The following is a 14568-nucleotide window of genomic DNA, read 5'->3' on the forward strand; positions in this document are numbered from 1 at the left end:
AGGCTACAATTCTATGCGTGATTGCTTGCGTGTAAGTCCTTTTGACCTCAGATAAACTTCCCTCCGATCTACAAATGTTGGTTCTGTAAACTGTGGGACTGTGGAACCATTTGATGGCTTGATTGAAATCACTGGGAAGCAATTCTGTACTAGTGAGCTTTATTTTATTTTATTGCTAGATGAGGCTTTTGCTTTCTGAGTGCTGCAATTTCCAGATTTAAAAGAAGAAAAGAAAAAAAAGAGAGTAAACATTTAATTTGGTATTTCAAAATCAACACTTACTGATTTGATCCAGTTTTGTTAATCAGGTGATTTTGCAGAACATATAACAGAAAACAAATTACAATCTTAGTAGATCTCTCCCACCCTTCAGTTCCTTATTCAGTTGTTGATCCACCAGTTGGTCCCACCAGATGGGCGGGGTATAAATAATAAAATAATAATAATAATAATTATTATTATTATTATTATTATTATTATTATTATTATTATTATACACTTTCTATGCTCCAGAAATAGATTAATTCAGGTTGTACAAGGAGCCTCTGATAAATACATTTCCTACTCAAAATAGCTCAACGGAAGCAGTTCTCTGGGTAATTTAACATTTTTTGATCACAACAGTGACCATAGCATTGTTGTGGATTTGTGGGTCCTGATGCCCTTGACTTTCTGGGTGCCTTGCCTCCTCTTAGATTTCTGGGTGTTATGGTTTAAAGCTATCAGGCACTGGATTTAGTTGTATAACAGTGCAGACTAAGCTTTCCCAGACCAGGGAATCACCTGAGGGGAAGTCCTTAAGGAGTACAGAGGTGCTGATGACCAGTCATCAACACATTGAAGGAAGAGTCTCCAAATGGAGGTAGCCAGGGTGAAACTGGGCGTTGACGACGTAAATGAGAGGGGGTGGTTGCCAGGATGACAGGGGGTGTGATGTCACCAAAGTAAAAAATGTCCTTTTTACACAAGGCTTGGGTTGCGTTTTTAGCCACAGCCCTGACTGTGAGAACCAGGAAGCCGGTCTAGATGGAACATATTCTGGCACATCAGGGCTTTCCTGAGGTTTTTAATCAATGTCACATAAATCCTCTGTCCTTGTACTCGTATCTAGTCTTGGCAAATAGATAAGGCATGAAATGAAAACCGGATTGGCACCATGCTTTAACTTTGATATAAAGCTATCTTTAAAAGGGCGGAGACTTTCTTTACAATACAATATTATTTCCACTGAAGTTTTCCTGAAGTTCCCTTGCTCCCTCCTTCCTCTATCTTCTTCTCTTTATGAAGTGTGCTTTGATGGTAATTTCAATATTCCTCATCCTGGGTTCATAAAGTCACCCCCCCCCCCAGTTTTTATCGTTTTCATTTTTACACTTGGAACAAAACAAATCAAAACCACACAATTAATATTGACTCCCCTCCCATTCCTTCCATGGTTTGTTTTGTTACTTTCTTATTCCACTACATATTGTATTTCCCCCCTATATCTTATTCTTTATCGACTTTATATCTTAGTATTTCTTACTGCTGAATTTATCCCTTACTGTTAACTTTTTGATATTTTTATAATATATTTCCAAATAATCCATAAAATATTCCCAGTCTTCTTCAAATACTTTTTTTTGTCTTGTTCTCTTATTCTGTTTGTCAGTCTTGCCATTTCTATATATACTATTAGCTTCGTCTGCCATTCCTCCTTCGTCGGTATCGTATCTTCACTCCACTTCTGAGCACTGGACTTTTAAAGTTAGTTTGTCCCTTTCAATTTCCAGTGAATTACCTGGTAGGAACCCTCCCCGCCCAAAGAATTGCAGAGATAAAACTGGAAGAAAAAAGAGTGAACAGCAACCTTTTGTCCACATGAGAGTAAACCAAATTTGAGATATCTGCATGTCAGCCAGCCAGTGCTTTCATAAGTGATTCAAACACGGACACGAAACAAGGCCCCAAAGTGGTATTTTAGCTCTCTGTGCCCTGCGTTGTATAATTGTTGCCATTTCTTGCTAAAATAATTTCTCTCTCTCTCTCTCCAGCGACGGCTTAGCAATTGCTGCCTATAATTGTGCAATCCGACTCAAATGGGAAATGGCTTGCTGAGCCTAATAAGCACTTAGGTGTGGGTCCTCTAAATGTACCTGCTGCCATGGCAACTCCTGTTTATAATACACAAGAAGGTAAGCCTGTTAAGTCAGTCTCTCTGCGCAGTTCTGTTCTGCCTGCCTTCCGTCTCTTAAAGCCAAGAGGCCTTGAATTTGCTAGAGCTGGTTTAATTACCAGACCTGGAAACGACCAGGCTGCATATTTAGATGAGTATCTGATTAACCTTGAGATGAACACATTTTAAGGTTCTGTAAATTCCCCATATTTTCACCCGGCCAACACAGATCAACTTTGCATGTGTTGTTGTTTAATCATTTAGTCATGTCCGACTCTTTGTGACCCCATGGACCAGAGCATGCCAGGCACTTCTGTCTTCCACTGCCTCCCGCAGTTTGCTCAAACTCATGCTGATAGCTTCGAGGACACTGTCCAACCATCTCGTCCTCTGTCGCCCCCTTTTCCTTGTGCCCTCAATCTTTCCCAACATCAGGGTCTTTTCCAGGGAGTCTTCTCTTCTCATGAGGTGGCCAAAGTACAGTATTGGAGTCTCAGCTTCAGGATCTGTCCTTCCAGTGAACACTCAGGGCTGATTTCCTTAAGAATGGAGAGATTTGATCTTCTTGCAGTCCATGGGACTCTCAAGAGTCTCATCCAGCACCATAATTCAAAAGCATCAATTCTTTGGCGATCAGCCTTCTTTATAGTCCAGCTCTCACTTCCATACAGCACTACTGGGAAAACCATAGCTTTTACTATATGGACCTTTGTTGGCAAGGTGATGTCTCTGCTTTTTAAGATGCTGTCTAGGTTTCTCATTGCTTTTCTCCCAAGAAGCAGGCGTCTTTTAATTTTGTGGCTGCTGTCACCATCTGCAGTGATCATGGAGCCCAAGAAAGTAAAATCTCTCACTGCCTCCATTTCTTCCCCTTCTATTTGCCAGGAGGTGATGGGCCCAGTGGCCATGATCTTCATTTTTTTGATGTTGAGCTTCAAACCATATTTCATATTTCCCCTTCATATTTCATATTTCCCCTTCATATTTCACATTTCCCCTTCATGAATCACTGCCCCCTTCACGGATCACTGCCTTGCCGTGGCGAAGAGGCTTGAATAACTCAGAGGAGCTATGAGCTATGCCGTGCAGGGCACCCAAGATGGACAGGTCATAGTGGAGAGTTTTGACCAAACGTGATCCACCTGGAGCAGGAACCGGCAAGCCACTCCAGTATCCCTGCCAAGAAAACTCCATGGACAAAGACAACTTTGCATGTAGAGATGGGCAAATTTCTACTGCAAAAAAACTCCTCGCCCAGCATGAAGTCACCTGGTCCAGGTGTGGAGAACCTCTGGCCCTCTAAGTGCTGCTGAACTACAACTCCCATCAACCCCAGCAAGCATGGCCAATAGCCAGAGATCTATCATTGCCAATCAGTGACATCTGAAGGGCCAAAAGTTCTCTTATACCTTCTCCACCAGGTTTGCCAACTTTTCCTGTTGAACTTCAGCCCGTCATGCTGCTTTTATGGGCGGAGGCAACCTACCTGATCCTGAACACACCCACGGTGGTGAAGAAAGCCTCACCTGCTGGATTTCTGCCTGTCATGCAAATGGACATGGACTGATGAATTTGCACAACACTAATCGATCAGTTTGGTCAATGGTGGAGCCGTGAAAGAAAAACCTTCGCGTGTGTCTGTATGCTAGCACTTTTTATGAGGTATTTGCAAGGAGCAGTAGTAGTATCAATTGCACCTCCAGACATCTATGCGTCATAATCCAAGCTGGTGGAGGTTGAAGGCTGCAAAGCAGTATGAACCTTGGTTGTAACTGATGTGATCACATTTCTTTTTTAAAAAAAATTATTTATACAGTGGTACCTCCACAACCCCAGAGTCGGTCACGACTGGACCTAATAGTCAGGGGTCCCTTTACCTTTACCTTTTACCTTGGGTTACAGACATTTCAGGTTGCAGATGCTTCAAGTTACAGACTCCGCTAACCCAGAAATAGTACCTCGGGTTAAGAACTTTGCTTCAGGATGAGAACAGAAATTGCGCAGCGGCGGTGCGGCGGCAGCAGGAGGCCCTATTAGCTAAAGTGGTACCTCAGGTTAAGAACAGTTTCAGGTGAAGAACAAACCTCCAGAACAAATTAAGTTCTTAACCCGAGGTACCACTGTACTTTTCAGATACATACATTTCACTTATTTTACAATCATTTTGACATTTTAAAACTTGACTTCCCCCTCTTTCTGCGGTTCCTTAAGTTTATTTTTAAGATCCTCTGCATATCCAAATTAACTTAACTTGCTCATTTATTTATCCTGCCAATGTTTTTTATCTGTTTACAATTTATCTGTAAATATTCAATAAACCATTTCCATTCTTTTATAAAAGGTTTATCTTGACTTCTTATTCTTACGGTAAGTTTCGCCATTTCTGCATATTCCATAAGTTTTTGTATCCATTTTTCCTTTGCTGGGACTGCTACTTCTTTCCATTTTTGGGCAAGTAACATTCTTGCCGCTGTAGTCGCATCCATGAATAAATTTATATACAATTTAGGTAGTGTAATTCCCAGAAGAAAGGCTTCTGGGTTGTTGTTTTTTACAAACATTATTTTAAACATTCTTTTCATTTCATTATATATCATCTCCCACGCTTGGTCTGAAGCCCTGACAAGAGGACAGGGGCCATGTCACACCATTCTGCTGAGATATGTGGCACCTTCCATTTCCTCCTATTGCTCCCTGCTCTATCAAAGCATGAGAATTGTTGTTTTGGTAAAACCTTTCCTCATAGAGAAGTATCTTTATATAAAAAGATTATTGATTGAAGGATAAAAAGTAATGTGTCAATACAGTGGTACCTTGATTCTCAAACTTAATGCGTTCCAGACGTCCGTTCCAAAACCAAAGCATTCCAAAACCAAGGCGCGCTTTCCCATAGAAAGTAATGCAAAATGGATTAATCCATTCCAGACTTTTGAAAACAACCCCTAAAACAGCAGTTTAACATGAATTTTACTATCTAACGAGACCAGTGATCCATAAAATGAAAGCAATAAACAATGTGCTGTATTATAAAATCAGTAAGACAACATTGTAGATGATAAAAATAAAAATTATTATTTTTTTCTTACCTGCACTGATGATCGTTATTGTTTCGCTGGGGAGCTTTTATCCATTTCCGCAGTCACACAATCAATCAATCAGTCAATCAATCAGTAGCTGAACTGGGTTCCACACAGTCACAAATACAAAAAAGCCGCAAAAACAAAAATGCAAAATAAATAACAAAAACAGACAGACCTCAGCGTAACACTCAAATCGGAAGTGTAACACTCAAAACAGAGTATGTTCAGCTTCCGAAAAAACACTTCTGGGTTTGCAGTGTTTGGGTTCCAAGTTGTTTGAGTACCAAGGCATTTGAGAACCAGGGTACCACTGTACTTGTAAGTGCACAGGGTGAAATAAGGCATAAAAAGCAGGAAGGGGGAGGGAAAAGGGGGAAAAAGAGAGAGAGAACACCCATATATACAAAACAAAACAAAAACGAAAACAGAACTTATAAACATTACAAGATTGTAGTCAACCTACATTTAACCCAATGCAGTGTTTATAGAAACAAATTCCATGAGAGTTAATGGAAGCCTGGGGGAAAGGAAACAGTTCTCTTGATCTGAGCTTGAGCTCCTTCTTTCTTGTCTTAGGAGTGAGGAGATAGTATGGAAGAAGCTTTTGAGACCCACCACATCCACCTCAAACCCACAGGTCTTGCTGGTGGGGTTCAGGACTAATGGAGGCATCTCTTAGGGATGGAATTAGACCAGGCGAGGTCATTTCCTGTGTGATGCTGCAATTGACCTGGTACAGCAGTCATGAAAGACCGAGGAACAGGAAAAACCGGATGCTGGTTATTACGTGAGCCAGAACAGTACTTACCTCTGAGGAAAACACACATACTTCAAATGAAATTTATCAACTCCGGTCACATCCACACCATATATTTGAAGTGCATGTGGTCAATCATGGGGGCGGTCGTTTGTTAAGGGTGTTGGGAATTGTAGCTCTGGGAAGTGTAAAACTACAGTTCCCCAGAGGAAAGCCATATATTTAAAATGCACGTGGGGGACGTGACATCTGTTTTCTTCTGATTTTTCTATTTTGGCTTGATATTTAAGGAATTCAGTCTCTAAATACAGGAAGCTCACAACTTGCGCACGTTTAACTTATGCATATTCCGCTTTACCTGCTTGGCAAAAATAAAAAACAATTAAAAGGGGTGTGGAAATGGGGCAGGTGTCCAGGAAAAAACCCACACTTTTGCAATCCCACCCGCCATTGAACCCAATGTGCTTTGATGATATGTGATTTTGGCTTTAGGTGTGATTCCCGGAATGTAACCCCCACATACCGTAATTTGGGGGAAATGGCACTGGGGCTAGTTAGTTATGGCACAGGAACCAAGTTTATTGTGGTAAGAAATGAAAGGCCTTGCTGCCATGAGGTGTTTTGTTTCGTTTTGAACTGTCTGATAAAATGGGTCGACAACCCTACTTGGGTACACAAAGTGTTTGTCCCTCATATCCTCCAACATTGAGCCTCTGAAAATAGGGACGTCCTATTCCATCATGGGGACGCGGGTGGCGCTGTGGGTTAAACCACAGAGCCTAGGACTTGCCGATCAGAAGGTCGGCGGTTCGAATCCTCGCGACAGGGTGAGCTCCCATTGCTCGGTCCCTGCTCCTGCCAACCTAGCAGTTCGAAAGCACGTCAAAGTGCAAGTAGATAAATAGGTACCGCTCTGGCGGGAAGGTAAACGGCGTTTCCATGCACTGCTCTGGTTCGCCAGAAGCGGCTTAGTCATGCTGGCCACATGACCCGGAAGCTGTACACCGGCTCCCTCGGCCAATAAAGCGAGATGAGCGCCGCAACCCCAGAGTCGGTCACGACTGTACCTAATGGTTAGGGGTCCCTTTACCTTTTATTCCATCATAATCATACTATTATTATTATTTACACGCCACCTATCTGACTGAGTTGCCCTAGCCTCTATGGGAGGCTTCCAACAAATATAAAAATATAATAAAACATTAAGCTTTATATATATATATATATAAATCCTATATGGGGCTGTCTTCGGATGTCTTCTAAAGATTGTATAGTCACTTATCTCCTTGGCTGAAGGGTTGCATAACTCCATACCCTCCAACCTTTCTAAGAAGAAAATAGGAACCTTCTAAGGAAAAGCAGGACATTCTGCGATCGAATCAGAAACAGGGATGGCTTTTGTCAGTGAAAAACAGGGGCACTTGGAGGCTCTGTTGTCTGTGTGTTATGAACATCAATGGAGGGAGAGCTGGCCAGTCTGGAAAAGCACCTCAGGTCAGGTTGACAGACATGGCCGCTTGACTTTCACCTGGACTGTGCCTGCACCATCTCTCCCATATGACCCCAATATTCTTATCTCATGGAGCAATTGCTGAGGCAATATCATGAGAAGCCCCAAAGGCCAAACTAGATTAGAAGTTTGCCACATAGTTTGCCCTTGCGTCATTTCTCTACCCTGCCGGTTCATGGCTGTAGGGAGGGGAATTTAATGCTTCGCCCCCACTGCGGTTCCAAAGGCACCCACGAGAGCTTCTCTTCCATTGTGAACAGCAGGTGTAAACCATTACGTGTGTGATTCTCCATCAGGACCGTGGATCTTTATTTTATTTGCTTTTGGATGCGACAGCTGAGTCAACGAGTCAATTTCTGCAAACGCAGAAGGCAGAACGATTCTTGCATGGGGAGGAAAGGGGGCAAAAGCAGTGGAGAGAGAAAGCAGAGAGCAAGTGAGAACAGTCTGACCCGATTAGCTGCAGATAGGTTCACGAAGACAAAGGCTTTGGAGAACTCCCTGAATGGCAGACTGCAGGACGATCTGCCTGTCCCATTGGTGAAGCCTTGCCGTGGACTGACCAGAAAAGGTCAAAGACTTTCTTTCACCTGATGATCAGGAAACTGGCCATCCCCATGGCTGAAGGTGGCAAGTTAGGTTCCGGTGAGCCATCACTGACTGATAATCATATCCCCTATTATAGTGGAGACTTGGGCAATTCATAGAATCATAGAGTTCGAAGGGACCCTGGGGATCATCTGGTCCAATGCAGGAATATGCAGCTGTCCCTTATGGGAATCAAACCTGCAAACTTGGTGTTATCAGCACCATGCTCTAACCAACTGAGCTATGTATTGCATTGATTGGATGACAGCTTTGTGCATGGGTGTAGTCAAGGGGAGGGGCAGGGGAGGGCAGCTGCCCCCCCAGATCAAGTGAAACAACAGAAATACAGGCATACCTTGGAAGCCGAATGGAATCCGTTTCGGAAGTCCGTTCGACTTCCAAAAAGTTCAGAAACCAAAACGTGGCTTCCGATTGGCTGCAGGAAGCTCCTGCAGCCAATCGGAAGCAGCGCTGGACATTCAGGTTCCAAAGAATATTCACAAACGAGAACACTCACTTCTGGGTTTGCGGCCTTCGGGAGCCAAAACGTTCAACTTGCAAGGCATTCGGGATCCAAGGTACGACTGTACTTAACTAACTGACCAATCATGTCAGTTCTGCCCTGCCAAACAAAAGTCCTGCAACCCCCCCAAAAAAAATATCCTGGCCACACCCATGGCCTTCTGGACATTTCCACCATGATATACTATTGTGGGCCAATGCATTATTTTTTATACAATTGAGTTGAGCCTTTTTCCAATCTGGACTTCTGTTACCGATTACATCATGGGTACACAAACTAAGGCCCGGGGGCCAGATCCGGCCCAATTGCCTTCTAAATCCGGCCCATGGATAGTCTGGGAATCAGTGTGTTTTTACATGAGTAGAATGTGTGCTTTTATTTAAAATGCATCTCTGGGTTATTTGTGGGGCATAGGAATTCGTTTTTGTTTTTGTTTTCCAAAATATAGTCTCGCCCCCACAAGGTCTGAGGGATAGTGGACCGGCCTCCTGCTGAAAAGGTTTGCTGACTCCTGGATTACATGGTCTGCATAAAAGGTAAAGGTAAAGGTAAAGGTACCCCTGCCCGTCAGGGCCAGTCGTGACCGACTCTAGGGTTGCACGCTCATTTCGCTCAAGAGGCCAGGAGCCGGAGCTGTCCGAAGACATTTCCGGGTCACATGGTCAGCATGACGAAGCTGCATCTGGCGAGCCAGTACCAGCGCCGCACACGGAAACGCCGTTTACCTTCCCGCTAGAAAGCGGTCCCTATTTATCTACTTGCACTTAGGGGTGCTTTCGAACTGCTAGGTGGGCAGGAGCTGGGACCGAACGACGGGAGCTCACCCCGCCGCAGGGATTCGAACCGCCGACCTTTCGATCAGCAAGTCCTAGGCTCTGTGGTTTAACCCACAGCGCCACCCGTGTCCCCTACATGGTCTGCATAATCCTGATCAACTCTCAGGATGGACTGTGACAGTGTTTACAACGAGGTTCACGCACCATAAATTTAAAGCACGTTGTCCTTCACCCTGCAAATAATCCTTTTGATTTGGGAAAGTTTGGATCCTAAGATCTTAGGGCCAGCTAACAATTTTTGTTGGGAATCCACGGTTGTCCTTTAAATATGATCCAATCAGAAGAGGGTACTTTTATAAGCATTTTGATTCCATAGGAAAATCCTGACCGTGCAGCTGCCTAGGACTGCGCAAACAAAGGTACCCCATACCAAAGGCAGTGTGAGAGTCCTGTTTCTGGTCCAGCTCGTTCCAGTACAGCCAGCACCCCATCTATGCTGAGAGAGCACATCAGAATCCTCTGAAATGCTGCAGGGGATTCTGACACACTTCCTCAGTACAGGATGCCACACTGTGCGAGACACCGCTCCCTCAAACCAATTCCCCCAAACTTGAGCGATCTGTAGGAATCCCCTCCAAACAAACGAGAAGTATCGCCTGTTATGTACTGAAGTTCTCACCCTGGGCCAGCAGGGGGATACTGTAGATAGTTATGCAAATGAAGGATCGAAAGTGACGTTCAGTGATTGGATAGTTTTAGAAAGTTGCTACAGTTACGTTGTTCTGGAGCTCTATATAAGCAGGCTGACTGAACTCTTCAGTTCTGTTCTGGCCTCGGAATATCAAGAGCTGTTTGAAGAATCGCTGTGTCGTCTGATATGTACACCCACAACTTAACATCGCCCTGAGCAGAATGAGAAGCTGACACACAAAAGTGGGTTTTAAAGATCTCATTGGCACCCCAAACCTAAATACATTTGTTTGGAAGTAAGTCCCGTTAATTTCAGAGGAACTTACATCTGAATTGCTTTTCTCTTTTTCCTTTCCCCCCGCTAAATCAGTTTGCCCGCTTACTTCTTCTCATGCTCAACAATCCCAGAAACCTTTCTGACAACTTAAACGTTTCCATTGTCCGGTTAACATGACCCCCCCCCTCCCTTGAAGCAGCTGTAGGTGTCCTGGCGAAAGCCATCACACTTAGGCTTCCCCCTTCAGCCAGCTGTTCTTAGAGACTTGCCCCACACAGGGCCGGGATTCTGGGCTGAACTGGAGCAGCTGCTTAATAAGGGCTTGGCAGGGCTCCGCCAAAGCGGGCAGGTCTTCGGGGAAAACGACGCCTTTCTTCTGGCGGCACGGCATGTTATGAATGTGGGTGTCATCGAAGGGCATGCAGCCGGTTATCATCACGTAGAGCATGACGCCCAAACTCCACACGTCGTACTTTTTGGGGTCATAGGGGACGCCCATGAGGACCTCGGGAGAGGCGTAGGCCGCAGAGCCGCAGTAGGTGGTACTCAGCTCCGGGTACCCGCGCGATTCTCTGCCAAAGCCAAAGTCGGTCAGCTTTGCTCGGCGGCCGTCCGAAGTGAGCAGCACGTTCTCGCACTTGAGATCCCGGTGCACCAAATGCCGGTCGTGGAGGTAGCGCACGGCCCCCACCACCTGGGCAAAGATGTCCCGCGCCTCAGGGGCGCAGGGCAATTTGCCTGTCTTCTGCACCATCTGCAGCAGGTCTGTAGACGCGGCCTCCATCACAATGTACAGCGTCCCGTTGCAGACTTCGATGAACTCGTAGACCCTGACGATGTGCGGATGACGGATCCCTCTCAAGATGGAGAGTTCCCTCGGCAGAAACTTCTCCACAAAATCCCGGGGCGCTCGACGCCGGTCCACCATTTTGATGGCTAGTGGCCCCTTGTATTTGGCCGAAGTGGCTACTCTCACCTTGGAATAGCTGCCTTCCCCCAAGGTTTGGCCCAACTTGTAACCGAGGTCGCTCAGAAGTTTATCTCCTCTGGAAGCCCTTGACATGATGACCTGGTCAGGGTGACAAGGCCTGAAGTTTTTCTTCTCGGGACTCAGTGCTTTAACCCATTGTGATAGACATCTCTAGACTTTCACTCCCCATGTGCCCACTGAGGGCTTGGCTTCGAAGTCATCACTACTCATACAGGTATTGTGAAGTGGCTGGGAGTGTCATGCGCTATGTCTTCCTGTGCATAATCAGCAGTGCCAAGACCCTTGTGGTCCCAGAACTGGTCTGTCCAGCTTCGATATCAACACTGAGGAGTTTGAGGAGGTTTCAATTCCTCATCTTCATGGGATGGATTATATAACCTGCTTCCACTTTATGGAGGAATTCCCAATCACATTCTTCTCTTTTTTTATACATAAAATTTATTTATTTGGCTTTTCAAATAAAAAATTTACAGAGATATATCACACATCAATCATAAAAACAAGATTCCAAGGAATCTCCTGGACTTCCATACTCCTCTTTGTGGGTCCTTTCCTATTAATCCTTTCCTCTCGCATCTTTTATGACAATCCAAAACCCTTACCTCTTCCATTATGTCCAGAATTCCCAGGTGGAGCTACCTCTTGAGGCATTGTATACTTAGTTTTTTATATATAATTTTTATTCATTTTTCTGTTTTACAATTTAGAATATTCAAATAAACAACCTTAAAATATCAAAGACTTCCCTTCTTCTCTTTCCATGGTTCATTTTGCATAACATAAACCCCTGCATGTTCTATATAAACTAAACCACTCAGCATTCCATTATTACATCCATCAAAACTTATTTACACTGTTGAATTTATCTTAATGCTGCCAAAGTTTTCAAGTGTGCACAATTTCCCCCCATACATTCAATAAACATTTTCCAGTCTTCTTTAAATGTATATTCTTCTTGTACTCTTATTCTGTGACTTAGGTCTGCAAGCTGTGCATATTCCATCAGTTTAAGTTGCCATTCTTCTTTAGCTGGGACCTCGCTCGTTTTCCATTTTGGGACTAACAAAATATGGGCTGCAGTAGTGGCATACATAAATAACCTTTTTTTGACACCTGGGAATATCTGTCTGAAATACCCCCAACAAAAAAGACTCTGGTTGTTGTTTTTTGAAAGGTACTTTGAAACATTTTTTTCAATTCATTATAAATTATTTCCCAATACTCTTTTACCCTTTTACAGGTCCACCACATATGAAAGAACGAGGCATTGTATACTTTGAAACTTTTCATCATTTCCTCCCTTGACCTGCTTCAGAAGTTCCTTCAGATCTGGGGGTGGAGAACATCTGGCCCACCAGATGTTCTTGGACTCCAGCTCCCATCAGGCCCAGCTACCAAGGATGATGGGAACTGAAGCTCAACCACATCCGGAGGGCTACAGGCTGCCCATCACCCCTGCTTTCGATTCTAAATCTTTTCAAATCAGCTGCGCGCAGCTCAAATGGGCAGAACCAATTTTTGTGTGTGCCAAGAACACACAGAACATTCGAGGGAGTTCAGACTGTCTGGATTATGGAAATAGGCCCTCGACTTGAAAGGAAAAGCGAAGCTGAAATATTTTATGCTAATACAAATTAGCATCATGGTTTATCCTAATGTGCATTTTAAAGGCAAGCTGGGTTTGCCTCTCTGCAAAGGAGTTGCCCTGGCAAAGAAGGCCTGAAAGAGATCTCCAAGGACGGCGGGGAGCTCAAGGTCAAACTAGCAAGGTAAAAGCAAAACCTTTAATTTCTTCCAGTAAGAAATGCCACAGAGATAGGAAGTTGTTTAACTCCTGTAAGGAGGTGTCACAAATAGGAAGTAGCTTGACACCTCTTATGAAATATGCTTTAATTAAATCCATCATTTTGATCCCTTGAAGCGCAACAAGTAGATGGCCTAAACCAGCCTAGTAATTACAGCCTACCCTAAATGTTTGGGTGGCACACTTAGAAGCATATGTAGAATACATAGAACCCCCTGCAATGCAAAGCACTGCTGATCATTGCTTCGGAAGCTCATGCTATAAGATTATATTCATCATAACTTTAAAAAACACCCCAAACTCTGGTGTTTTCCAATGTACAAACTCTCCATGTGTCCCTATTTTCCAGGGACAGTCCTGGATTTACATAAGCTGTCCCAGTTTTTGATTTGATCTCGGAATGTTCTGCTTTTCCCTAGGACGTCCCTATTTTCATCGGAGAAATGTTGGAAGTTAAGGTAAGGTAAAGAAAGGTAAAGGGACCCCTGACCATTAGGTCCAGTCATGACCGACTCTGGGGTTGCGGCGCTCATCTTGCTTTATTGGCTGAGGGAGCCGGCATACAGCTTCTGGGTCATGTGGCCAGCATGACTAAGCCGCTTCTGGCGAACCAGAGCAGTGCACGGAAACGTCGTTTACCTTCCCGCCAGAGCAGTACCTATTTATCTACTTGCACTTTGACGTGCTTTTGAACTGCTAGGTTGGCAGGAGCAGGGACCGAGCAACGGAAGCTCACCCCGTCGTGGGGATTCGAACCGCCAACCTTCCGATCGGCAAGTTCTAGGCTCTGTGGTTTAACCCACAGCACCACCCGTGTCCCATAAGTTAAGGTAGGATGTCCCTATTTTCACTGTGGAAATGTCGGAGTGTATGAATGGACCTAATGATCAGGGGTCCTTTTTCCTTTATATGGGACCCAGCCAGGGCCGGATTTAGGTTTGAGGAGGCCCTAAGCTACTGAAGGTAATGGGGCCCTTTATATGTCCAGCTGTCCTTTGTCAACAACAAATTGTCGCTGCTTTTTGTGTTGCATATATGCTATATGGTAATTTATGATGGACCTAATACAGGCATTTTGGCCACTTCATGAGGAGAGAAGACTCCCTGGAGAAGACCCTGATGTTGGGAAAGATGGAAGGCACAAGGAGAAGGGGGCGACAGAGGACAAGATGGTGGGATAGTGTTTTCGAGGTTACCAGCATGAGTTTGACCAAACTGCGGGAGGCAGTGGAGGACAGAGGTGCCTGGCGTGCTCTGGTCCATGGGGTCACGAAGAGTCGGACACGACTAAACGACTAAACAACAACAACAACAATACTGGCATAGGCAAACTTGGCCCTCCAGATGTTTTGGAACTGCAACTCCCATCATCCCTAGTTAACAGGGCCAGTGGTCAGGGATGATGGGAGTTGTAGTC

The 14568-nt window shown here is 44.5% G+C and overlaps 1 protein-coding gene across 1 annotated transcript; it reads right to left on the reverse strand.

Moving 5' to 3' along the window:
- Positions 1-10323: 10323 nt before the first annotated feature.
- LOC310743879 (testis-specific serine/threonine-protein kinase 6-like) lies at positions 10324-11544 on the reverse strand. The gene has a single exon (XM_083574525.1). The coding sequence runs from the start codon at positions 11417-11419 to the stop codon at positions 10586-10588; it is 834 nt and encodes a 277-aa protein (XP_083430651.1). The 5' UTR covers positions 11420-11544; the 3' UTR covers positions 10324-10585.
- Between the last annotated feature and the right edge of the window lie 3024 nt (positions 11545-14568).

The sequence above is a fragment of the Podarcis filfolensis genome (genome assembly GCF_964270895.1).
Source record: "Podarcis filfolensis genome assembly, chromosome: 1".
NCBI classification, from domain to species: Eukaryota; Metazoa; Chordata; class Lepidosauria; order Squamata; family Lacertidae; genus Podarcis; species Podarcis filfolensis.